At 41.1% G+C, this 26,608-nt stretch overlaps 2 protein-coding genes across 18 annotated transcripts in view; one reads left to right on the top strand and one right to left on the bottom strand.

Annotated features, from left to right (window-relative positions):
- abi1a (abl-interactor 1a) overlaps positions 1–6,285 on the bottom strand; it is a 63,851-nt gene extending 57,566 nt beyond the window's left edge. For 11 of the 15 annotated variants that reach the window (XM_023973177.3, XM_023973170.3, XM_023973178.2 and 8 more), the window contains exon 1: positions 6,081–6,284. In XM_023973177.3, coding sequence (XP_023828945.1) covers positions 6,081–6,197 — 117 coding nt within the window. In that variant the 5' untranslated portion in view covers positions 6,198–6,284. Of the gene's footprint in view, positions 1–6,080 lie in introns of all 15 variants that reach the window. The other 4 variants (XM_023973165.2, XM_023973169.2, XM_023973166.2 and 1 more) reach the window with 1 other exon arrangement.
- A 665-nt stretch (positions 6,286–6,950) lies between these two features.
- Positions 6,951–26,332, top strand: acbd5a (acyl-CoA binding domain containing 5a). 3 transcript variants are annotated; one of them, XM_070435697.1, is made up of 14 exons: positions 7,030–7,042; positions 7,416–7,538; positions 17,833–17,953; positions 19,742–19,804; positions 21,407–21,479; positions 21,684–21,801; positions 22,226–22,462; positions 22,578–22,784; positions 24,248–24,342; positions 24,526–24,712; positions 24,813–25,012; positions 25,137–25,193; positions 25,333–25,442; positions 25,658–26,332. In XM_070435697.1, the coding sequence occupies exons 5-14, from the start codon at positions 21,432–21,434 to the stop codon at positions 25,668–25,670; spliced, it is 1,272 nt and encodes a 423-aa protein (XP_070291798.1). In that variant the 5' UTR covers positions 7,030–7,042; positions 7,416–7,538; positions 17,833–17,953; positions 19,742–19,804; positions 21,407–21,431; the 3' UTR covers positions 25,671–26,332. The 3 variants fall into 3 exon arrangements, with proteins under 3 accessions (XP_023827990.1, XP_023827989.1, XP_070291798.1); XM_023972222.2 differs by lacking the exons at positions 7,030–7,042; positions 19,742–19,804 and adding an exon at positions 6,951–7,027; XM_023972221.2 differs by lacking the exon at positions 19,742–19,804 and having other exon boundaries at positions 6,954–7,042.
- The last annotated feature ends 276 nt before the right edge of the window (positions 26,333–26,608 follow it).

Genomic DNA, 26,608 nt, shown 5'->3' with positions numbered 1-26,608 from the left:
CACCCCTGAGTCAATAGGATTATGGCTGTGAGTCTTTCTGGGTAAACCTTTAAGAGCTTTGCTCGCCTGGATTGTACAATATTTGCTCATTATTCTTTAAAAAATTATTCAAGCTCTGTCAAGTTGGTTGTTGATCATTGCTAGACAATCATTTTCGGGTCTGGCCATATATTTTCAAGTAGATTTAAGTCAAAACTATAACTCAGCCACATTCACAGTCTTCTTGGTAAGCAACTCTAGTGTACATTTGGCTGTGTATTTTAGGTTACTTTCCTGCTGAAAGGTGAATTGTTCTCCCAGTGTCTGGTAGAAAGTGGACTGAACCAGGTTTTCCTCCATTCAGTTTATTTCTTATCCTGAAAAACTCCCCAGTCTTTAACAATTACAAGCATACCCGTAACATGATGCAACCACCACTATGCTGAAAAAATATGCAGAGTGATACTCAGTAATGTGTTATATAGGATTTGCCCCAAATGTAACACTTTGTATTCCGTACCAAAAAAAGTTATTTGCTTTGCCACATTTTTAGCAGTATTTTCAGGATGCATGTTTTGGAATATTTTTATTCTGTACAAGCTTTCTTCTTTTCACTCTGTTAATCAGGTTAGTATTGTCGAGTAACTACAATGTTTTTCTCCTATCACAGCCATTCAACTCTAACTGTTTAAAATTACCATTGGCCTCATTATGAAATCCCTGAGCGGTTTCCTTCCTCTCCGGCAACTGAGTTAGGAAGGATGCCTGTATCTTTGTAGTGACTGTGTGTATTGATACACCATCCAACGTGTAATGAATAACCTCACCATGCTCAAAGGAATATTCCATGTCTGCTCCCCCCCACCTACCAATAGGTTCCCTTCTTTGCGAGGAATTGGAAAACCACTCTGGTCTTTGTGGTTGAATCTGTGTTTGAAATGCACTGCTCGTCTGAGGGACCTTACAGATAATTGTATGTGTGGAGTACAGAGATGAGGCAGTCATTCAAAAATCATGTTAAACACTATTATTGATCATAAAGTAAGTCAATGAAACTTAGTGTCTTGTTATGCACATATTTACTCCTGAACTTATTTACGCTTGCCATAACAAAAAGGGGACATTTCATCTTTACATGTTTTATTAAATTTGTAAAAATGTCTAAAAACATTCCACTTTGACATTAATGGTGTATTATGTGTGGGCCAGTGACAAAAAAAATCTAATTTAATCCATTTTAAAATTCAGGCTGTAACAACAAAATGTGGAAAAATTCAAGGGGTGTGAATACTTTCTGAAGGAACTGTATCTACTTTCTGCACACATCCGGGGCCTTCATATTCTGCTTTCATATTCAGGTAAGTCTATCAATAATTGTGGCATAAAGTGTTGAAAGCAGGGGCGGCAGACCCTACAAGGATTCATTTGCGTTAGTTCAGTGAGTTATGCCATCGTGCTAATCTTAATGTGACGTTAATAGGCTGGGGATACAATGCTATGTAAATAGGATTAAATGTAATTGTCAACTGAAACAATGACAATATCCAGATCACAGACAGAGCAATAGGGAGACAAAGTCTCAGAGCCGGATTACAGCATTTGGGGCCCCGGGGCACCGACCTCTGCCACCCCCCCCCCAAAAAAAAAACCTCCATAGTGCTGAAAGAAAAATGTGCAGTTTTATAATGCTATTCTACACATTTTGTCATGAGGCTAAGAGAACATTTAGCCGTTTTAAAGCTCATTTCCTGAAATTCTACACTTTTTGCCATGGGGCAGAGATTTTTGTTCACATTTTGCCTGGCTGAAAGAGGGGGGAGTTGTGTGGGCCCCCTGGAGGTCGGGGGCCCCAGGGCACGTGCCCTGCGTGCCCGTTTGGTAATCTGGCTGGGCTAAGAGCCGCTAGGCTTTCAATGCTGAGAGAAAAACCAGGCCACTCCGAGAGTGAGAGAAAGAAAGATAGGAAGAGAAAGAGGACTCTGTAATCCTTAGAGACAGAGCTGTGTGAAAACGACACATGTACCACCTTCAGGCCAGCCTGGCTCTTTACCATGGAAAAGTAATGTCTGCTAGGTTTCACTTTCAGCATGGGTACACAGAGGTCACGTGACCAGGACAAAAGGACGGCAAGTAAACGTGATCTTGAGTGCTTGACTCATATTGTAATTTAGTGCATTGGCCTGCATAGCTGTACAATGTTTTCCTCCCTCCAAAACACTGGCCTACATTCGGTCTCCATTCAGTTCTGGAAAGTGTTATAGGGATCTTTGTGCCACACCCAAGAATAATTGTAAGGGAGACAGTAAGACACATGGTGAAAAAAGAGGAATTTAACTTGACATGACGCGGTGGGCTACTGCTGCCCTTTCCTCAACCTCCAAACCTGCGTCGTGTACCCTGCCAACAAGCCAGGTGGCCCAGTTTGTACATGTCCCGGCGTCCTTGTCCAAAAACGACAGCCCTGGCTGTCACAGAGGTTAGGAAAACATGGTGCTGACTCAGTCACATCCCTGAAAAGATATGGTCCATGGCCAAAATGGAAATCGGTTTCTTGCGAGTGGAGATGCTACATTCGCACTGGGGTTAACAGTGAAGGAGAAACCCATTACTGAAAACTTCCAAGGTATTTCTAAAAAAGAATGTTACTAAAGAAACACTGATGCATAATTGACCTTTATCCAAATTAGGATGCCAATCTGAATAAATCTTGCCTGATGTGGAGAGACGTACAACAAAAACTTCAGAGCTACAGGAACCAGGAGTGTGTCCTTCCCTGTCATGACCATGACCACATAACCATACCTCTTGCTGTCAGTCAAAGCGGGAAATTGCTTGTCCTCATTTAGACTGGCTTCAACCATCTCCTACTGAACAACGGGCTACATAGCTGTGCTACAGTCAACATGTTAAAAAACCAAAGCCTCTACGAGAACAGAAAGAGGGAAAAAATTAAGAAAACAGTTCCTGAAGACGAGCAGAGTCATGCTGAGGCATGTTGCTATACACATGGTTGTCTCTCACTCATCTGTTTTCGACTCACAGACAGACAGAGACAGAGAGAGAGGCACAGACAGAGAGACTGAGAATAAGGGAAGGAAAACAGCTGAGAGGATGTACAGACTTTAAGAGACCATATGGTCAGTGTCTTCCTGTTGGGTTTAAGATTCAAGTTGAACTTGTGACAAAACTGCCTGACGGCTTTAGTTCACAACATCAATCATTTCAACTCCTCAACACTATGCATGGTTCGCTCCAAGAATCTCCAGGGAATTGCTTAATCCACTAAACCAATTAAGCTCAGAAATATGCAGCATTTTGTGAAACGGTAAACTTCTGTCGAGGGATCTAGAGTATTCTGCAATTACTAAATATAACTAAGGATGAACGCTGTTCAGTGCGTTTACAGATAACCAGTCAACAGTGAAATTAAGGTATAAGCAGGGAGACAAGGATGAAAACAAAATGATCGGCAATCCTCGTGGAGTTGGAGGAAGTTGGCAGCACACGTTATAACTGATTTAATGTCGTGTTTTTGATGGACTCAAATGGTCGGGTCCCTTAAACATTCCTCTGCAGGTGTCAATACACATCTGGATTCCTTTCAGCACTTGATACAGTGCGGTATCCTTCAGGGCAGTTGCCTCCGGCTGTTACTCTTCTTTCTTTATTTACAAAGAATTTGCCACTTCTCTTACGAGAAGCTAAAACGACTATGTATGCAGAGGATTAGAACCCTACTGAAAGTGAGCTCACAGACTCTTAGCAAGGAGTTACAGTCAGTGTCAGAATAGGTCATTAAACGATAAACGGGTCTTAAATAGATCCAAAACCAAAAGCATTGTATTTGGTGCAAAGCATTCTCTTAGAGTTGTGCATAAAGGGTGTGACCATTGAACAAGTAAAAGAAGCTGAACTCCTAGGAGTAACATTGGATGGCCAGTGAGTAACATTGGAGTAACATTGGATGGCCAGTGATCATGGTCAAGTCATATTGACAAAGTTGTGAAGATGGGGAGAGTTATGTCTGCTATAAAAAGATACTCTGCGTTTTTGACACAAATACCAACTGTACTAGTTGTTCAGGCTCTGATCTTTTCTTATCTTGACTACTGTCTGGCAAAATGGTCAGGTGCAGCACCGAAAGAACCGGCAAAGCTTCAGCTGGCTCAAAACAAAGCAGCACGCATTGCCCTCAACTGTACACACAGAACTAACCTCAACAACACGGATGATAGTCATTCATGGTTGAGGAGCAATGGACTACTTCTAGTCTTTTTAAGAAACATTTTGATGTTGAAAATGCCTAACCACCAGTAGAATCTATTTGCATACACTTAAAACAGACATACGCCACCAGACACGCCACTACGGGTTTCTTCACGGTACCCAAACCAAAAACAGATTTAATGCATCGCTCAGTTATGTATAGAGCCATGTCATCGTGGATTGCTCTGCCACCAGAAGTTACTTGGTCAAAAAGCATGTTTAGCTTTAAAAAAAAATATTAAGATCTGATTGAACTGTTCTGTATATAATAATATATGAAGTTTGTAAATGGTATTTTTGTTGTCTCTTGGTGTCTTTCCAATATACAACTCTTATTTTAGTTTATTTTGAATTTAATTATATATCTTATGTTTTTGTCTATTACTGTTCAGTACTTTGTCATGCATTTGCACGTTTTATGTGGACCCCAGGAAGAGTAGCTAAACTTGAGAAGCAGATCTCAGCCGTAAGCTATAGCCTCTTTTCCCTGAGGGGGACCAAGATAGCTCATCAAAAGCCTTCTTATGCAACAACTTATTCAGGTTAACTCAATGCTATAACATAGCCACAGTGTGGAATCCCCATATCAACATGTACGTCTAGAGAGCACTTGTACCGTATATTCACAGCATAGGATGAAACGTATGATTTGTCAAACATTCATATTTTCGAATTCCCTGAGATTTAATGAGCTCTTGCCTATAGTTTGGATTTCTGTAGGAAAATCTCTGCCCTCAAAATCTTAATATCAATATTATTATTTTTTAAATCAGTTTTGACATTCTTTTGAGGGATGTAAAACACAGTTTAAAAAGCCATGTCCAAAGCCATATCCATCAGTAACTTCCGCTTCAGCCCACAATTTAAGTAATTATAATGCAGCAGGGCAATAGCCCCTTGGCAGCATGAGGTAACACATGAAATAACCCAGTAAAATAATTGAACAGTTTCAGAACTCAGTTCAGAAATGTGTTAAAACATGACCAAATTCCAGTCAACATATGTGAAACTTAGTTAAAAGGGTAACACAATCATGTGGCAAATTGCAGAAGCATTCACTGACAGAAAAACAGGCATTGAAAGTCTGATATTCCCCAGAGAGAAGTAGTATTGTTAAAAATACTATGCAGTGATTGGCTCTGTTGCTCTTAATCAATAATGCCTCGTGTTATTTTTGTACATTATCTATAGTATAGGCAGGCTAATTGCAAACTGTAAAAAGATTCTTATAAATGCCTTGACATTTATACGTTTGCAATTGCTTACAATATCATCGTCCACGTATTGCAAATGTATAAATCACAGAAAATACTAATAAAATGAGTGGATAGAAATCAAAATGTCAAACTATCTGACCGTGTCTGTGAGGGACAGTAAATAAGCAAGGCCATGTCTTCGCAAGCGCAACTGCTACTGTAACTTTGAAACAATGTAACAATCAGATGAAATTGTTACGTTTTAACAGTTACGTGTGGAGTGCACAACACGTTTCAGATCGTTTTACAGCAGTTTAGTTTGCACCATTATTTATTTCATTAAACGAAGATAACAGCCGAAGTTAATACTAGACACACCCTCTGTGTAAACGAACTAAATCTGATCAAAGGACCAACAACGCATTGAATGGCCAACACTGTATCCAACGTGTCCAGTGCGGTGAAACTACACACTGAAATGGCCAAAGACTCTCAAAAGATGTGTATTCTCTATGAATATCTAACGTTACTCCTTTATGTGTTAATTGTGATTCTTTCCATTTCTTTATCCACATTTCCCGTTCAACAACAAAGAATTCCGAGATAACAATGTTGAGTAAATTTACTCATTTTGCTTACCTGAACATAATTGTTTTCACAGTAGTCTGCTACCCGCGTGAGATTCTGGTAACTCTCTATAAGAGCTCTTTTGCCGGCTGGAATTTCTTCCTCTAACAACATTTGCAGCTCTGCCATCTTACATCGCCCCGCATAGCTTCTTCGCCTTCCCTTTGATTGAAACCACCAGCTCTGCTTCGGGAGAGAGAAAAAAACTGCTTCGCCTGGTATAGTGGGATTCTTGGCCTCGCTTTCACATCGGCGCAACCTATCAGCCACCCGCAAAAAAACAACCAACATGGATCACGGTGTAGAATGCTGGGATACGTAGTGTTACAATGTATAATTTTCTGGGTTTCCGAGTTGCAACAGTCGTCAAATTTGATACAACATATCAACGCGTAATGCTTTTATGGCCAGGCTGCATGCTCGCGTAACATTTCTTATTGTGGCCAACAACACATAGTATTGTGGTGGCTTCATACCTTTACCATACAGTTATTTGATGGAACATGTTGAGGTCAATTACACACTCAGCCATTGACTGCATTTAGAACTACATATCCAGTAAGCACCCACTGTCTGTGGTGCATTGTGGAGTTTGTAGGGATTTTGGTGTATACTAAATAACATATTTATCAGAGACGGAAGAGTAAGCGAGATATTCCACTTACAAAAAAAATTATGTTTCCTTTACGCGTGCTACGTTGGTTAAGTAGACCAGACCCAGCTGATATTACATTCGTGTCTATGGGAGAGCCACCCCCTTAAGTAAACAGGAACTGACCATTTTCAATGGTCAACGGCCGGAGTGAACTATCTTTATTTATCCACCATCTTCGATATTTCTCTCCATTTTAGCAGTAGAAAACTACAACTCCCTTAGCATACAGTGCCTGTCATTACTGTATTGTGCATGGCTTCTGTTGGTAAGAATAAAGAGAGGTCGCCAAGCAAGTCTCAAACAGGTAGATAATTAAATGGTGAGTAACTAACGTACTTGTCTTATTTACCAAGTACAATGCAAAGTTTTTTTGTGTTAATTAGAAAGATAAAACTTACAAGGATGTTTTTAAACCGTTTGTGTTGTTTCTTGCATTGAGCGCTCTAAATTTCAGAGACGACATAACCTCCTGGTTGATTTGGTTTAGCTTAGGCTACTGTTATAGGGTTGTATTCAAATAGTCAGCTGTATATATAAATCTGTATTTGAAAAACTTGCATGTTATTGTGAACGGTTTGCCCACGCTATTTGAACAATGTTATTATGGGCGTATGACCTACCTGACGCCACAAATATTGCTGCAACCAACTCAACTCTTTTGTTAGTAGAATTTCAATTATGATTATTTCTAGGTTTGAAGAGTTCGCTATCGTAATTCACATTTCGGTTCATGATGGAGATGGAGGATGGCAGACCTTTGCACGAGCTGAGGTTTGACGCCGCTGTCAAAGTGATACAAAGCTTGCCTCCAGACGGTAAGAGCTTTAACTACGGGCAAGGCTATATGCCACATTGTAGCAAAGGCAATTAAGTTAGCCTACAGACAGTGCATTCAGAAAGTATTCAGATCCCTTGACTTATGACCGTATTTGTTACATTACAGCATTATTTAAAAATTGATTAAATAGTCGTCCCCTCATCAATTTACACACAATACCCCATAATAACAAAGAAAAAACAGGTTTAGACATTTTTCCAAATTTATAAGAAATAAACAGCGTAAATATCACATTTTACATAAGTATTCAGACCCTTTACTCAGTACTTTGTTGAAGCACCTTTGGCAGCAATTACAGCCTCGAGTCTTCTTGGGTATGACGCAACAAGCTTTGCACACCTGTATTTGGGGAGTTTCTCCCATTATTCTCTGCAGATCCTCTCAAGCTGTGTCAGGTTGGATGGGGAGCGTCACTGCACAGCTATTTTCAGGTCTCTCAAGAGATGTTCCGATCGGGTTCAAGTCCGGACTTTGGCTGGGCCACACAAGGACATTCAGAGACTTGTCCCGAAGCCACTCTTGCATTGTCTTGGCTGTGTGCTTAGGTTCGTTGTCCTGTTGGAAGGTGAACCTTCACCCCAGTCTGAGGTCCTGGGCAGGTTTTGATCAAGGATCTCTCCGTACTTTGCTCCATCTTTCCCTCGATCCTGACTAGGGCTGGACGATATGGCCAAAATATTTAAATATTATATCACAGTATTTTTTTTAATTGGATGGTATTTGACGGTATTTTTAGTTTTTGAATAATAAAAGTGTTACATTTGCTTTATGAGTAGTGAGTGATCCTAGGGTGGCAGCACATACATTCTTTTATAATTTCTGCATTTCCTGCACTCAATTGCAGTGGTGGAAAAAGTTCCCAAATGTCATACTTGAGTAAAAGTAAAGATACGTTAATAGAAAATTACTAAAGTAAAAGTGAAAGTCACCAAGTAAAATACTACTTGAGTAAAAGTCTAAAAGTATTTGGTTTTAAACATACTTAAGTATCAAAAGTAAATGTAATTGATCAAATGTACTTAAGTATCAAAAGTAAAAGTTTAAATCATTTCAAATTCCCTATGTTAAGCAAACCAGATGGCACCTTTTTATTTACAGATAGCCAGATGCACACCAACATTCAGACATAATTTACAAATAAAGCATTTGTGTTTAGTGAGTCCTCCAGATCAGAGGCAGTAGATGACCAGGGATGTTATCGTGATAGTGTGTGAATTGGACCATTTTCCTGTCCTGCTAAGCATTCAAAATGTAACGAGTACTTTTAGGTGTCAAGGAAAATGTATGGAGTAAAAGTACAGTATTTTCTTTAGGAATGTAGTGAAGTAAAAGTTGTCAAAAAATATTAATAGTAAAGTACAAATACCCCACAAAAATACTTAAGTAGTACTTTAAAGTATTTTAACTTAAGTAAAAAATACTTTCAAGTACTACTTAAGTACTTTACACCACTGCTCAATTGAGATCATTTCCACACTGCCACGTAGGGCTGCACGATATGGGCAAATAATCTAGGACTTATTTCTAACCAAATGTTGCAATTGCGATTTGACTTATGAATTAGAGCAAAACTGTTGGAATCATGGAAGTATAACGACTATTCTAATTCTATAGTTAGAATATAGTAGTGGGCGCTTTGAATTAGAGGTCGACCGATTATGATTTTTCAACGCCGATACCGATTATTGGAAGACCAAAAAAAGCCGATACCGATTAATCGGACGATTTTTATATATATATATATATTTGTAATAATAATTACAACAATACTGAATGAACAATGAACACTTTTATTTTAACTTAATATAATACATCAATAAAATCAATTTAGCATCAAATAAATAATGAAACATGTTCAATTTGGTTTAAATAATGCAAAAACAAAGTGTTGGAGAAGAAAGTAAAAGTGCGATATGTGCCATGTAAAAAAGCTAAAGTTTAAGTTCCTTGCTCAGAACATGAGAACATATGAAAGCTGGTGGTTCCTTTTAACATATTCCCAGGTAAGAAGTTTTAGGTTGTAGTTATTATAGGACTATTTCTCTCTACCATTTTATATTTCATATACCTTTGACTATTGGATGTTCTAATAGGTATGTTGGTATTGCCAGCCTAATCTCGGGAGTTGATAGGCTTGAAGTCATAAACAGCGCAAAGCATTGCGAAGAGCTGCTGATAAACGCAGTAAAGTGCTGTTTGAATGAATGCTTACGAGCCTGCTGCTGCCTACCACCGCTCAGTCAGACTGCTCTATCAAATCTTTCGACTCTGTCAATCACCATATTCTTATCGGCAGACTCAGTAGCCTCGGTTTTTCTAATGACTGCCTTGCCTGGTTCACCAACTACTTTGCAGACAGAGTTCAGTGTGTCAAATCGGAGGGCATGTTGTCCGGTCCTCTGGCAGTCTCTATGGGGGTACCACAGGGTTCAATTCTCGGGCCGACTCTTTTCTCTGTATARATCAATGATGTTGCTCTTGCTGCGGGCGATTCCCTGATCCACCTCTACGCAGACGACACCATTCTGTATACTTCTGGCCCTTCCTTGGACACTGTGCTATCTAACCTCCAAACGAGCTTCAATGCCATACAACACTCCTTCCGTGGCCTCCAACTGCTCTTAAACGCTAGTAAAACCAAATGCATGCTTTTCAACCGCTCGCTGCCTGCACCCGCACGCCCGCCTAGCATCACCACCCTGGACGGTTCCGACCTAGAATATGTGGACATCTATAAGTACCTAGGTGTCTGGCTAGACTGCAAACTCTCCTTCCAGACTCATATCAAACATCGCCAATCCAAAATCAAATCTAGAGTCGGCTTTCTATTTCGCAACAAAGCCTCCTTCACTCACGCCGCCAAACTTACCCTAGTAAAACTGACTATCCTACCGATCCTCGACTTCGGCGATGTCATCTACAAAATAGCTTCCAATACTCTACTCGGCAAACTGGATGCAGTTTATCACAGTGCCATRCGTTTTGTTACTAAAGCACCTTATACGACCCACCACTGCGACCCTGTCTCTTATACACATCTAGATGTGTATAAGAGACAGCCATACCACCGCTCAGTCAGACTGCTCTATCAAATCTTTCGACTCTGTCAATCACCATATTCTCTGTCTCTTATACACATCTAGATGTGTATAAGAGACAGGTTTATCCCTAAAGCCAAAACCTCATTTGGCCGCCTTTCCTTCCAGTTCTCTGCTGCCTGCGACTGGAACGAATTGCAAAAATCTCTGAAGTTGGAGACTTTTATCTCCCTCAACAACTTTAAACATCTGCTATCTGAGCAGCTAACCGATCGCTGCAGCTGTACATAGTCCATCGGTATATATCCCACCCAATTTACCTACCTCACCCCCATACTGCTTTTATTTATTTACTTTTCTGCTCTTTTGCACACCAGTATCTCTACTTGCACATGATCATCTGATGATTTATCACTCCAGTGTTAATCTGCTAAATTGTAATTATTCGATTTATTGCCTACCTCCTCATGCCTTTTGCACACATTGTATATAGATTCTCTTTTTTTTATTGACTTGTTTATTGTTTACTCCATGTGTAACTCTGTGTTGTTGTCTGTTCACACTGCTATGTTTTATCTTGGCCAGGTCGCAGTTGCAAATGAGAACTTGTTCTCAACTAGCCTACCTGGTTAAATAAAGGTGAAATAAAAAAATAAAAAAATCTGACTTAATTATAATAACACACAGAAATACGAGCCTTAGGTCATTAATATGGTCGAATCCGGAAACTATCATTTCGAAAACAAAACGTTTATTCTTTCAATGAAATACGGAACCGTTCCGTATTTTATCTAACGGGTGGCATCAATAAGTCTAAATATTCCTGTTATATTGCACAACCTTCAATGTTATGTCATAGTTACGTAAAATTCTGGCAAATTAGTTCGCAACGAGCCTGTTGTATATATCCTGACTAAAGTGAAAACAGCGTTGTTGTCATCAACATTGCTGCATTGACAATGCAGACTGAAGGCAAGTGTCTTGTGGTTGAGGAACATCAATTGCGCTCCTTGAGTGACAGGGGGCGTGGCTATGTCTGTGTGTGCGGAGAGAGATGACTCAAGTAGCTAAGTACACTATAAAAATTGGCATTACTCATGGCGTATCATATTTAACAAACCAAACATTCAAATACCGGCAGAGAAGGTTAAGTAAAAAAAAAAAAAAAAAAAATGTCCCTGCATCAATACCGGTATATCATAAAATACAGTATACCGCCCAGCCCTAATCCCGACTAGTATCCCAGTCCCTGCCGCTGAAACATATCCCCACAACTTGATGCTTCCACCACCATGCTTCACTTTAGGGATGGTATTGGCCGGCTGATGAGCGGTGCCTGGTTTCTTCCAGACGTGACGCTAGGCATTCAGGACAAAAAATGTAATCTTGGTTTCATCAGACCAAAGAATCTTGTTTCTCATGGTCTGAGTCCTTTAGGTGCCTTTTGGCAATCTCCGAGCGGGCTGTCATGTGCCTTTTACTGAGGAGTGGCTTCCATCTGGCCACTCTACCATAAAGGACTGATTGGTGGAGTGCTGCAGAGATGGTTGTCCTTCTGGAAGGTTCTTCCATCACAGAGAACTCAGGAGCTCTGTCAGAGTGATCATCGGGATTTTGGCACCTCCCTGACCAAGACCCTTCTCCTCCGATTGCTCAGTTTGGCCGGGCGGCCAGCTCTAGGAAGTGTCTTGGTTGTGTCCAAACATCTTCCATTTAGAATGATGGAAATCACTGTGTTCTTGGGGAACTTCAGTGCCGCAGACATTTTTGGTACCCTTCCCCAGATCTCTATGGAGCTCTATGGACAATTCCTTCGACCTCATGGCTTGGTTTTTTCTCTGACATGCACTGTCAACTGTGGGACCTTATATAGACAGGTGTGTGCCTTTCCAAATCATGTCCAATCAATTGAACTAACACAGGTGGACTTCACTCAAGTTATAGAAACATCTCAAGGATGATCAATGGAAACAGGATGTACCTGAGCTCAATTTCGAGTCTCATAGCAAAGGATCTGAATACTTACGTAAATAAGGTATTTCTGTTTTAGTTGTTTTATAAATTAGCAAACATTTCTGGAAAACTTAAGTATTCTTTTCGCTTTGTCATTATGAGGTATTGTGTGTAGACTGAGGATAAAACAAAATGGGGGGGGGGGGGGGGCTGTAACGTAACAAAAATGTGAAAAAAGTCAAGGGGTCTGAATACTTTCCGAATGCACTGTACAACAAAGCTGTCTGGGAATAGGTCTATTTGCCTTTTCTATAGCCTGAGTTACATTACAATGCATTAAAAAAAAACATTCATAAAAAACAAATATTGAAAGAAAAGCATTGCAAGTTTGAATTTTGTAAAGTTAGCGTGGGAGAAGTGGATTGTTTTTAAATTGATCAATAATGACAAACCTCCTGGCATTGACAACTTCGATGGAAAGCTGCTGAGGATTGTAGCTGACTCTAGACACTCCTATCCTATCTTTAATCTGAGCCTGGAGGAAAGTCTTTGTACTCAGGCCTGAAGGGAAGTCATTCCGCTACCCAGGAGTGGTAAAGCGGCCTTTACTGTTTCTAACAGCAGACCTATCAGCTTGCTCCCAGCTCTTAGCAAACTGTTGGGAAAAATTGTTTTTGACCAAATACAATGCTACTTCTCAGAAAACAGACTTTCAGCATGCTTATAGAGAAGGGTACTTATTATCTACTGCACTGACACGTGACTGATGATTGGTTGAAATAAATTGATAATAAGAACATTGTGGGAGTTGTACTGTTAGATTTCAGTGCAGACTTTTATATTATTGATCATAAAAAAAAAGTTTGGACACACCTACTCATTGCATGTTTTTTTTCTCTATTTTTTACATTGTAGAATAAGAGTGAAGACATCAAAACTATGAAACAACACATATGGAATCATGTAGTAACAAAAAAGTGTTAAAAAATACAAATATATTTTAGATTTTATATTTTTAAATGTAGCCATTGATGATAGTTTTGCACACTCTTGGCATTCTCTCAACCAGCTTCATGCGGTAGTCCCCTGGAATGCATTTAAATTAACAGCTGTGCCTTGTTAAAAGTTAATTTGTGGAATTTCTTTCCTCCTTAATGCGTTTGAACCAATCGATTGTGCTGTGACAAGGTATACAGAAGATAGCCCTATTTGGTAAAAGACCAAGTCTATATAATTGCAAGAACAGCTCAAATAAGCAAAGAGAAACGACAGTCCATCATTACTTTAAGATATGAAGGTCAGTCAATCCAAAACATTTCTAGACCTTTGAAAGTTTCTTCAAGTGCAGTCGCAAAAACCATAAAGCGCTATGATGAAACTGGCTCTCATGAGGACCGCCACAGGAAAGGAAGACCCAGAGTTACCTCTGCTGCAGAGGATAAGTTCATTAAAGTCACGAGCCTCAGAAATTGCTGCCCAAATAAATGCTTCACATAGTTCAAGTAACAGACACATCTCAACATCAACTATTCAGAGGAGACTGCATGAATCAAGCCTTCATGGTCGAATTGCTGCAAAGAAACCACATCTGAAGGACACCAATAATAAGAAGAGACTTGATTGGGACAAGAAACACGAGCAATGGGACATTAGACAGGTGGAAATCTGTCCTTTGGTCTGATGAGTCCAAATTTTAGATTTTTGCTTCCAACCGCTGTGTCTTTGTTAGACGCAGAGTAAGTGAACGGATGATCTCCACATGTGTAGTTCCCACTGTGAAGCATGGCGGTGGAGATGTGGTGGTGCTTTGCTGTTGACACTGTCAGTGATTTATTTAGAATTCAAGTCACACTTACCCAGCATGGCTTTCACAGCATTCTGCAGCGATACACAATCCCATCTGGTTTGCGCTTAGCGGGACTATCATTTGTTTTTCAACAGGGCAATGACCCAACACACCTCCAGGCTGTGTAAGGGCTATTTGACCAATAAGGATAGTGATGGAGTGCTGCATCAGATGACCTGGCCGTCACAATCACCCGACCTCAACCCAATTGAGATGGTTTGGGATGAGTTGGACCGCAGAGTGAATGAAAAGCAGCCAACAAGTACTCAGCATATGTGGGAACTCCTTCAAGACTGTTGAAAAGCATTCCAGGTGAAGCTGGTTGAGAGAATGCCAAGAGTGTGCAAAGCTGTTATCAAGGCAAAGGGTGGCTACGTTGAAGAACATAAAATATAAAACATATTTTGATTTGTTTAACAATTTTTTGGTTACTACATGATTCCATATGTGTTATTTCATAGTTTTGATGTCTTCACTATTATTCTACAATATAAAGAAAACTTTTGAATGAGTAGGTGTGCCCAACCTTTAACAGGTGTGTTATGGCTTTTCAACCTCTGCTCTGAATCCACAATATGGCAATATATCTAATAGAACTCAAAGGGTTTTCTTTAATGGAAGCTTCTATAATATCAAACATGTAAAGTGTGGTGTACCGTAGGGCAGCTCTCTAGACCCTCTACTCTTTTCTATTTTTACCAATGACCTGCCAAAGGCATTAAACAAACCATGTGTGTCCATGTATGCTGATGGTTCAACCATATTCACATCAGCAAGCACAGCTATTGAAGTAATTGAATCCCTTAACAAAGAGTTGCAGTCTGTTTTGGAATGGGTGGCCAGTAATAAACTGGTCCTGAACATCTCTAAAACTCAGTGTTGTATTTGTTACAAATAATTCCCTAAGTTCTACACCTCAGCTGAATCTGGTAATAAATGCTGTGGATGTTGAAAAAGTTGAGGAGACTAAATTGCTTGGTGTTACCTTAGATTGTAAACTGTCACGGTCAAACATATAGATTCAATGGTTGTAAAGATGGGGAGAGGTCTGTCCGTAATAAAGAGATGCTCTGCTTTTTCGACGCCACACTCCACGAAGCAAGTTCTTCAAGCTATAGTTTTGTCTTATCTTGATTATTGTCCAGTTGTGTGGTTGAGTGCCGCAAGGAAGAGCTAGTTAAGCTACAGCTGGCCCAGAACAGAGCGGCACGTCTTGCTCTTCATTGTAATCAGAGGGCTAATATATATATATATATATATATATATACACTGCTCAAAAAAATAAAGGGAACACTTAAACAACACAATGTAACTCCAAGTCAATCACACTTCTGTGAAATCAAACTGTCCACTTAGGAAGCAACACTGATTGACAATAAATTTCACATGCTGTTGTGCAAATGGAATAGACAACAGGTGGAAATTATAGGCAATTAGCAAGACACCCCCAATAAAGGAGTGATTCTGCAGGTGGTGACCACAGACCACTTCTCAGTTCCTATGCTTTCTGGCTGATGTTTTGGTCACTTTTGAATGCTGGCGGTGCTCTCACTCTAGTGGTAGCATGAGACGGAGTCTACAACCCACACAAGTGGCTCAGGTAGTGCAGCTCATCCAGGAAGGCACATCAATGCGAGCTGTGGCAAGAAGGTTTGCTGTGTCTGTCAGCGTAGTGTCCAGAGCATGGAGGCGCTACCAGGAGACAGGCCAGTACATCAGGAGACGTGGAGGAGGCCGTAGGAGGGCAACAACCCAGCAGCAGGACCGCTACCTCCGCCTTTGTGCAAGGAGGAGCACTGCCAGAGCCCTGCAAATGACCTCCAGCAGGCCACAAATGTGCATGTGTCAGCATATGGTCTCACAAGGGCTCTGAGGATCTCATCTCGGTACCTAATGGCAGTCAGGCTACCTCTGGCGAGCACATGGAGGGCTGTGCGGCCCCACAAAGAAATGCCACCCCACACCATGACTGACCCACCGCCAAACCGGTCATGCTGGAGGATGTTGCAGGCAGCAGAACGTTCTCCACGGCGTCTCCAGACTCTGTCACGTCTGTCACGTGCTCAGTGTGAACCTGCTTTCATCTGTGAAGAGCACAGGGTGCCAGTGGCGAATTTGCCAATCTTGGTGTTCTCTGGCAAATGCCAAACGTCCTGCACGGTGTTGGGCTGTAAGCACAACCCCCACCTGTGGACGTCGGGCCCTCATACCACCCTCATGGAGTCTGTTTCTGACCGTTTGAGCAGACACATGCACATTTGTGGCCTGCTGGAGGTCATTTGCAGGGCTCTGGCAGTGCTCCTCCTTGCACAAAGGCGGAGGTAGCGGTCCTGCTGCTGGGTTGTTGCCCTCCTACGGCCTCCTCCACGTCTCCTGATGTACTGGCCTGTCTCCTGGTAGCGCCTCCATGCTCTGGACACTACGCTGACAGACACAGCAAACCTTCTTGCCACAGCTCGCATTGATGTGCCTTCCTGGATGAGCTGCACTACCTGAGCCACTTGTGTGGGTTGTAGACTCCGTCTCATGCTACCACTAGAGTGAGAGCACCGCCAGCATTCAAAAGTGACCAAAACATCAGCCAGGAAGCATAGGAACTGAGAAGTGGTKTGTGGTCACCACCTGCAGAATCACTCCTTTATTGGGGGTGTCTTGCTAATTGCCTATAATTTCCGCCTTTTGTCTATTCCATTTGCACAACAGCATGTGAAATTTATTGTCAATCAGTGTTGCTTCCTAAGTGGACAGTTTGATTTCACAGAAGTGTGATTGACTTGGAGGTACATTGTGTTGTTTAAGTGTTCCCTTTCTTTTTTTGAGCAGTGTATATATATATATATATTATGCATGCCAGTCTCTCGTGGCTAAGAGTTGAGGAGAGACTGACTGCATCACTTCTTCTTTTTATAAGAAACATTAATGTGTTGAAAATCCCAAATTGTTTGCACACACACTTACCCCACAAGACATGCCACCAGGAGTCTTTTCACATTCCCCAAATCCAGAACAAATTTAAGAAAGCGTACAGTATTTTAGAGACATTATTGCATGGAACTCCGTTCCATCTCTTATTGCTCAAATTAACAGCAAACCTGGTTTAAAAAAACAGATAAAGCAACACCTCACGGCACAACGCCCCTCCCCTATTTGACCTAGATAGTTTGTGTGTATGTATTGATATGTAGGCTACGTGTGCCTTTTTAAAAATGTATGTAGTTCTGTACTTGAGCTGTTCTTGTCTATTAATTGTCTGTATTATGTAATGTTTCATGTTTTGTGTGGTCCCCAGGAATATTAGCTGCTGCTTTCGCAAAAGCTAATGGGGATCCTAATAAAATACAATGAAATTACAATTTAAATGCAATGTGTGTGAACCCCACAGAGTTTTCGAAAAGCCTGTCAAATGTAAGATGTATTTTGTGTATCCATTTCAGGTTCCTTTCAGCCCTCTAATGACATGATGCTCAGGTTTTACAGTTACTACAAACAAGCCACACTTGGACCATGCAGCATACCCAGACCTGGCTTTTGGGATCCGGTGGGAAAAGTTAAATGGTAATGCAAAGTAAATCGTAGGAGCATAGCGTCAGGAAGTAGTTTGACTGTGGGGGTGCTGCGATGGTGGGGGGAATGTAATAATCTGATAATACTTGTGGAATATAAAAAAGGTTGCTTGATATGTTTTCCAGTTTCTTGAAATGCTTTGCAAATGCAACTTATTACTATGTGAAAACTGAAAATGTCTATTCATTCCTTTTCAAATCAAATGCTATTTGTCACATACACGTGTTCAGCAGATTTTATTGCGGGTGTAGTGAAATGCAAGGCGCTCTTATCCAGAACAACTTACAGTAGTGAGCGCATACATTTTCATACTTTTCCCCCATGAATTAAAAAAAAAAAAAAAAAAAAAAATGTATGTGTTGCTGCAGCACCCTCCCGCAGAAGCATACTTCCCACAGCTATGTGTAGGAGTCAAATAAGGTCTTCTAACAGAGATTCTTCACTGGAGTCCTATTTTTATTCTCTGTATTGTAGTCCTTGCAGTTAACTTTCCTATTGCCACATTTTGTCTGATTTAACTCAGGACCTGTTGTGCTGGAGAGGCATCATATGTCAGGTCACCTTCTACCCACTTGGCGGGAGTTGACAGTGTTTACTTGTGTAGATTGTTAAAGAAGATGGCTACACTAAGCAAATTCTCTTTTAGGAATGACACTGAAGCTATTTATAATCAGTTAACTATTAGACTATTACTGCTTTACCGGCCCTAACTTGAAGAGTTGGCAGGCCAGATACTGCTTAGCTCAATGTGCATCTGGGTCATTGACCAGGTGGATACTCTGCTGATAACAAATGTCATGATTATGACATTAGGAATCAGGTTTGAGGAGTTATCGAGGTAACTTTTGTAAACTTTGAGTATAACTCGGGATAACTGGTACCACAAAAGTGGCTCCCCTTTTAGCCAGATACATTTCAATGGCGATGAATCCTTCAGTAGTAACCTGCTCCCGGGCAGGCTAAATCAGGGCTAACTCCATTAATTCGGAATGAAGTGTCTGAGCCGCAAGGTGAGGACTAATGAAATCAGATTACATCCCTCTTGCAAAAATTGCGTCATCATCCCCTTCTTTTTAGTAAGATGACCGATTTTAAATGTTATTTATCAAATGTTTTTTTTGTGTATAATAAGTTAGAATACCTATCACATTTAGTAATGATAGAATGCATTTGAAATTTTATGCACAGTAAAACTTTTGACTTAATACAATTATTTTTTCGATAGGAGTGGGGGGAAAAGGTGCTCGTGCACACCAAAGACGGCATGACGATAAGTAATAAAATAAGGACGTCACTTCAAAAAGCCTGTTTCACACCATAGTCTGCTGGATTGGCAGGATAACTTTTCTTTCATTTTGATTCAACACAAATTAAAATGTGGCACTGACTCGCCCATGGATTGATGCTTCAGCAGTGTAATAATGAAGAGTTCGACTAGCCACGTGCAACATGCACGCGCAGTTACAAGCATGCTAGAGTTAGCGGGCAGGCGGACGAGCATTATCCACCGTCGTTGTACGAATAAAGCTGGAATGTGAAGCTGGCTAGCTTTAGAAAACCCTGAGTAGACCTAGCTTCCTTTCATAGTATACCTCTCAGAACTATAATGGCTTGACATGCTGCTCATGGCTCCTATTTCAGTGTCCATTATGCCCGTTATGTATATGAGAGTTCAAGAATGGAAAGAAAGTGTATTATAATACACAAGATCCTTGGGTATTGCAGTTTTTCTGTTACTGATAACTTAAAATGTTAACCTGTATTACATTTTTTTCCAAGGTAATATGCATTCGGAGAGTATTCAGACCCCTTCCCAACATTTTGTTACGTTATAGACTTTTGGTGAGAAAATTGATTAAATAAATAAAAATTATCCTCAATCTACACACAATACCCCATAATGACAAAGCGAAAACAGGTTTTTAGAAATTTTTGCTAATGTATTCAAATAAAAAAACAGATATTACATTTACATAAGCATTCAGACCCTTACTCAGTACTTTGTTGAAGCACCTTTGCCGGTGATTACAGTCTTGGGTATGACGCTACAAGCTTGGCACAACTGTATTTGGGGAGTTCTCCCATTCTTCTCTGCAGATCTTCTCAAGCTCTGTCAGGTTGGATGGGGAGCGTTTCTGCACAGCTATTTTCAGGTCTCCAGAGATATTCGATCGGGTTCAAGTCCGGACTCTGGCTGGGCCACTCAAGGACATTCAGAGACTTGTCCCAGAAGCCACTCCAGCGTTGTCTTGGCTGTGTGCTTAGGGTTGTTGCCCTGTTGGAAGGTGAGCCTTTGCACCAGTCTGAGGTCCTGAGCACTCTGAAGCAGGTGTTCATCAAGGATCTTTCAGTACTTTGCTCTGTTCATCTATCCCTTGATTCTGACTAGTTTCCCAGTCCTTGCTGCTGAAAAACATCCCCACAGCATTATGCTGTAACCACCATGGTTCACTGTAGGGATGGTGCCAGGTTTCTTCCAGACGTGACGCTTGGCATTCAGGCCAAATAGTTCAATCTTGGTTTCGTCATACCAGAGAATCTTGTTTCTCATGGTCTGAGAGTCCTTTTAGGTGCCTTTTGGCAAACTCCAAACTGGCTGTCATGTGCCTTTTACTGAGTAGTGGCTTCCATCAGGCCACACTACCATAAAGACCTGATCGATGGAGTGCTGCAGAGATGGTTGTCCTTCTGGAAGGTTCTCCTATCTCCACAGAGGAACTCTGGAGCTCTGTCAGAGTGACCATCGGATTCTTGGTCACCTCCCTGACCAAGGCCCTTCTCCCCCGATTGCTCAGTTTGGCTGGGTGGCCAGCTCTAGTTAGAGTCTTGGTGGTTCCAAACTTCTTCTATTTAAGAATAGAGGCCACTGTGTTCTTGGGGACCTTCAATGCTGTAGAAATGTTTTGGTACCCTTCCCCAGATCTGTGCCTCGACACAATCCTGTCTCTGAGCTCTACGGACAATTCCTTCGACCTCATGGCTTGGTTTTTCCTCTGACATGCACTGTCAACTGTGGGACCTTATATAGACAGGTGTGTGCCTTTCCAAATCATGTCCAATCAATTGAATTTACCACAGGTGGAGACCAATCTAGTTGTAGAAACATCTCAAGGATGATCAATGGAAACAGGATGCACCTGAGCTCAATTTCGAGTCTCATAGCAAAGGGTCTGAATAATGCAAATAAGGTATTTCTGGTTTTATCTGTAATACATTTGCAAAAATGTCTAAACCTGTTTTCACTTTGTCATTATGGGGTATTGTGTGTAGATTGATGAGGAACAAAAAAAATATTTTATCAATTTTAGAATAAGGCTGTGGAATGTGGAAAAAGTGAAGGTGTCTGAATACTTTTTAAAAAAAACTTTATTTTAAACTTTGCACTGTATTCCTGGAGACACTTAATGTAGGTGTTATGTTAAACATCTTGTTCTGTCTACATAGGGATGCATGGAGTGATCTGGGAGATATGACCAAGGAAGAGGCTATGACAGCTTACGTTGATGAAATGAAGCTGGTAAGTGCATACCAGCGTTGGCGTCTTCTAATACATTGTTGATGAATCCAGGAAGCGAATAGAATTCTATTCTTGGATTGACATTTCCTGAGTTCAATGAAGTAGATCACTTTGTTGATGAAAATATGTCTTAATGGCATTCAGACAGGATCGCTTGGACGTCAGTGGACACTAAATGTGTTTGCTGTCTTATTTAAACGACAGATCCTTGAGGGCATGCCCTGTACAGATGAGGTAGAGCAGCTTCTAAAGGTGCTGGGCCCATTCTACGAACAGGTGGAAGAGAAAAAGCAGATACATCAGGTGTCAGACCTGTCCGCAGGTACTGTCACTACCTTTCTAATTTGATTTCATATGAATTTGATTTATTTTATTTGGAATGTTTTCCATTTTAACATAGCAATTTCTATCATGTGCTCAGCCCGTTTGACAAGGTTTGCTAGGCAACTTGAAGGCAAGTGTATGGACATGTATCATTTACCCTCAATGACCTGCCCCTTAGTTATGTCTGGTGTTGTAGTTCTGTATACATACATTTTCTTTCATATTTGTTTTAGATATATTTTTGCTTTATATCTCCTAGTTTGGCTAAATTAGAATTGATCTCCTAGTATGTCTCCTAGTATATCTTATAGTTTGGCTAAATTAGAACTTATCTCCTAGTATATCTTCTATTTTGGCTAAATGAAACTAATAGTAACATATAGTTCTAATAACGTTGTAACACTGTTGTTGCTATGCTGCAGGTTTTGGAACCATGCTAACATCAGCACCTTCAAAAAGTGTCACAAAGAGCCTCATTAGGACAATGGAAATGAATGGCACTTTGGAGACACGGAAACCCAGACAGGCTGTTGAACCTCCGGAGCCCAAAGTCATGGCACTGAAGGAACAGGGGGAGGAAGAGGAGTTTGAGTTTGATGAGGAAGATGAGATGGAGGATGGAAAATTAGAAATTGTTGAGATAAAAGAGGTGAAAAAAGGTATATGTTGTCAAACATTAAAAAATGTAAATAAATAAAAAAAGGAAAACGTTAAGCAGAAATGTTTATCTTGTAATAATATTTTTTATTTATTTTTATCTTTCATTGAAAAAAGCCTCAGCCCCACAGCCGGAGAAAAATGGCTCATCCAGAAGACCTAAAGTACCCCTGTCCAATGGTAATGTGTGGAACGGAGTGGGCCACCTCCCCAATGGGACCCACACCTCCAAGGCTGCCCTGAACAGTGAGGACTCAGAGGAGGGCCTCACCAACAGCACCCTGCCCTTGGAGCCCCATGTCCAGGTCAACGGCCACCACGCAGGTGGGTTCCACTGGTTAAAGTTGCATCGACAACAGCAGGGCTCTCCAACCCTGTTCTTGAAGAGCTACCCTCCTGTAGGTTTTGGCTCCAACCCTAATCTAGCGCACCTGATTCTAATAATTAGCTGGTTGATAAGCTAAATCAGGTTAGTTATAACTGGGGTTGAAGTGAAAATTGACAGGGTTGGAGAGCCTTGGACAACAGTGACATACTGTAGTGAAGGGCAGGGTTTCCCAAACTTGGTCCTGGGGCCCCCTCTGGGTGCATGTTTTGTTTTTCCCCTAGTACTACACAGCATTTAAATAACCAAAGATTGATGATGAGTTGATTATTTGAATCAGCTGTGTAATGCTAGGGCAAAAACCAAAACGTGCACCCTGGTGGAGGGAAGGGGAATACCTAGTCAGTTGCACAACTGGATGGATTCAACCGAAATGTGTCTTCCACGTTTAACCTCTGAATCAGAGAGGTGCGAGGGGATTGCCTTATTCGATGTCAATGTCATCAGCGCCAGGGCAGCAGTTGTTTTCGGGGGTTAACTGCCTTGTTTAGAATGTTGTTCCTACATTGCCATCGTCGACGGTTTGAGTTCCTTGGGCCGTAAGTCTCTTATCCATGGCCGCCAGATTGTGAATAGTAAATTGCGCTTTACACTAACATTACTTTTTATTTGTTGTAAACACAAAAAGGTAGAAGCTCTATCCCTGTGGTAACCAATAGGTATTTCGGGCACCATAGAAAAAGTTAGAAACTAACAAATCCGGTTGCATGATGGATATTACATTTGTGTATTGTTGTAACGTATACCATAGATATACAGACTTAGCTATTATATTAGGCCTAGAGTTTTCTTTTATAACAGAACTGAGTATTGAAATTGGATACAATTCACAATTGTCATTGATATCCACTATGCAGAATATCAATATTGCTAATTTCAACAAGAATCAGGCCTTATAGGCCTAACCCAGATCCACCATTAACCAGATGTCCATAAAAGGTTTAAAGATGGATAGTCAGTCCTCTGTAGATTAGCACCCTGCCTGCCCACAGTGGGCGGTTGTTCTCATGGATCCTTGGCCATGTGATCTGATAAGCTGCTCAGCTTTACTCCCAGAGCTGTTGCAACTCAGCATTTCCCTAGGAACAGCCACAGACTCCCTGCTCTGATGGATTGCCATTACATTATGCTCCTAAAATATGGTCTAGGGTCAGTTGTGTTTCTATTACTTTCACCTCTCACCAACTCATTACATCAAATTAGTGATCACCTTGAGAAAGGATGCATTTGGAATGTGGAACACACAATATGATGTGAATGGAGCACAGGCCTCTGCAATGGTTGCATTTGTGTTGCTTCTTAATCAGTCCCGCTAGCACAAACTTTTCTCCGAGGGAAGTTTCCCATATGGCTAAGAATCTGACCTGACCTGTATGGGACGGGGTACTATTTGTTCTCATAGATCTCAACGCGGATGTATTCAGGCCCTATCGCGCGGCCAGTGACTCAGACAGCGAGGTCTACTGCGACTCCATGGACCAGTTTGGCCTGGAAGAGGTAAGAAGCAAAGGGGACACCTAGTCAATTACACAACTGAATGTATTCAACCGAAATGTGTCTTCCCGCATTTAACCCAACTCCTCTGAATCAGAGGGCACAAGCACAGTGTACAGACAATGCAAGTACACACCATGTACATGGAGCATTTCCAAATCCTCATGTATGTGTGTTTTGGTCCAGGGCTCTGAGGCACAAACTGACCGCTGTCTGGAGCTGGATGAGGAGCATGGGGAAAAGGGGGAGACTAGTGGAGGGGACAGTGTGACGGGCATCCAGTGTGGCGCTGAGGATGGGGAGACTTGTGGAGGGGCCTCTCAGAGACTGAATGCAGACAGGCCCAATAGCTCCCTGGTCGGGAGAGAACGAGGTGCGGTGTGTGTGTATGTTTAGGCCTGTCTTACTTCTCTATTTACCTACAAGTGTATGTCTGTGTTTACACCTCTCTTCCGTGTTTGCGTGTGTTATAGGTTCTAGGTCTTCAGGGCACAGTCCAGGTGCCCAGAAGCCCTTGCAGGGTAGCGGGGGGGACGGGGAGCGGTGGGGGGGAGCAGGGACACGAGGAGGCAGTCTGAATGAGCAGATCGTAGTGGCGCTGGCCAGACTGCAGGAAGACATGCAACATGTCCTGGACAGACTGCACACACTGGAGGCCCTCACTGCATCCCAGGTCAGAGACCCACATTTAGCAATTGAAGTATATTACATAGCCTGTTGATAGTGACTACTGTGGAAAGGGTATGTTATAAGTACTCATTTGTTTTGTACCTTCTCTCTTTGTACATGTTCTCTAGGCAAGGTCACCGGCTCAACCATACCCACCATCACCCCTGGCAAAGAAGAATAGTAAGGTACGGCGCTGCCTTTACTCTCTGTCAACATTTCATTTGGACTCGCATCGTCATAGACTAAAGATGCCCTTTGTACCTTTGGTTTAGGGATATTGTGACCTTCAGTTTGATCACTTTTTATTCATCCTCTGTCCTCTAGAAACCATCCTGGTGGCCTTTCAACGTGTCTCCCAGCACTGTAGCCTTTGCTGTTGTGTGGCCATTTGTGGTGCAGTGGCTTATCCGCCGATATCTTCAACGTAGGAGAAGGTAATTGTATAGCAAGATGGGGATATTCTAAAATAACTAAGTCGATTCTGTTTTTGTGTAAATTGAGACATTTTGTTACATTTGTTAGTTGTTCATCCATTCATGATTCTGCCTCTGATACTCTCTATATGTGGATACTGTAGCTTTATCAAAATAATCTATTGTTTGATAGAGGCTTGTGCTTAGTAAGAATGTTTTCTTGTCCCCACTATCAGACGAATCAATTGAAAAATCTCCCAGCCCAAATACACAAAGCGACGAAGAGTAGACTATCAACAGTCTTTGGTTTGTTACCGACCGTCGCCTCCCTTATGCTTTCCCCCACACCTCTGTAACTCTAGCTTTTGCGCTATGAAGATTGCACTAGGAGTAGTGGGTGGTGGAAGCCTCGCAACCCACTAGAATTGAAATCAAAGAGAAATGTGAATGTATTGATCCACAGCTTGTAATCGTGCAAGCTTTTTTGAGATGATAGGCTACAATTACTTTACTACATTAGTAATTATTTTACTCTTAAGAAATTATTAGGATTTAACTTGGGAGGGGAAAGTTATTGTTTATGTATGTTGATTATAGCATTGTTCGTAGATAGATCACAATAGTTTATTTTATTGCAAGTATGCCATACATCTTATGGGATTTATAAGAACTATCTAACTTGTCCTGCAAATGCCTGCCATGGACATACTGCAATATAAACCATAGGCCATATATCATAATAGTTTCTTAGGCAATGCTGCTAATATATTGTGATAACTGTAGGTAGATAAAGTGTAGAAATAATGATGTATTCTTTGAAAGGTACATTTAATTCTGAAAACATATTTTTTCTAATAACATGAAATGAAAATTAAGGCTTTGTCTAGTCTTTGGTTAGCCAGGTTGTTGTACATGACTGCTAAATGTTTTCTCTAGGATGTGAATGGTTCATATTTTGTAACATACTTCATATCTGATCATGTTTTTATACACATAGCTTGTGTATTTTCTGAATTTCCTCAACCCATGATAAAGTGCCTCGCCAATTTAAGTTATACGGGGTACTGCAGAGCCGTATACGCTACGGTTTTGGGGTATTGTAGTTCTGTTCACTCTCAAGTAAAACATCTCAACATTGGACCAAATTCTTTAAAAAAATAAGAGAACCAGGTGGATGAGAAATGCTC

The sequence above is a fragment of the Salvelinus sp. IW2-2015 genome, linkage group LG27 (genome assembly GCF_002910315.2).
Source record: "Salvelinus sp. IW2-2015 linkage group LG27, ASM291031v2, whole genome shotgun sequence".
NCBI classification, from domain to species: domain Eukaryota; kingdom Metazoa; phylum Chordata; class Actinopteri; order Salmoniformes; family Salmonidae; genus Salvelinus; species Salvelinus sp. IW2-2015.
The sequence above is the reverse complement of the archived record's forward strand: the minus strand, read 5'-3'. Positions and strand labels throughout refer to the sequence as shown.

Coding starts and splice junctions, on each gene's coding strand:
- acbd5a (XM_023972222.2), top strand. CDS start 7,454: ATGATGGAGATGGAGGATGGCAGACCTTTGCACGAGCTGAGGTTTGAC. Junction 7,539..17,832: donor ACAAAGCTTGCCTCCAGACG/GTAAGAGCTTTA, acceptor TATCCATTTCAG/GTTCCTTTCAGCCCTCTAAT. Junction 17,954..21,406: donor CCGGTGGGAAAAGTTAAATG/GTAATGCAAAGT, acceptor CTGTCTACATAG/GGATGCATGGAGTGATCTGG.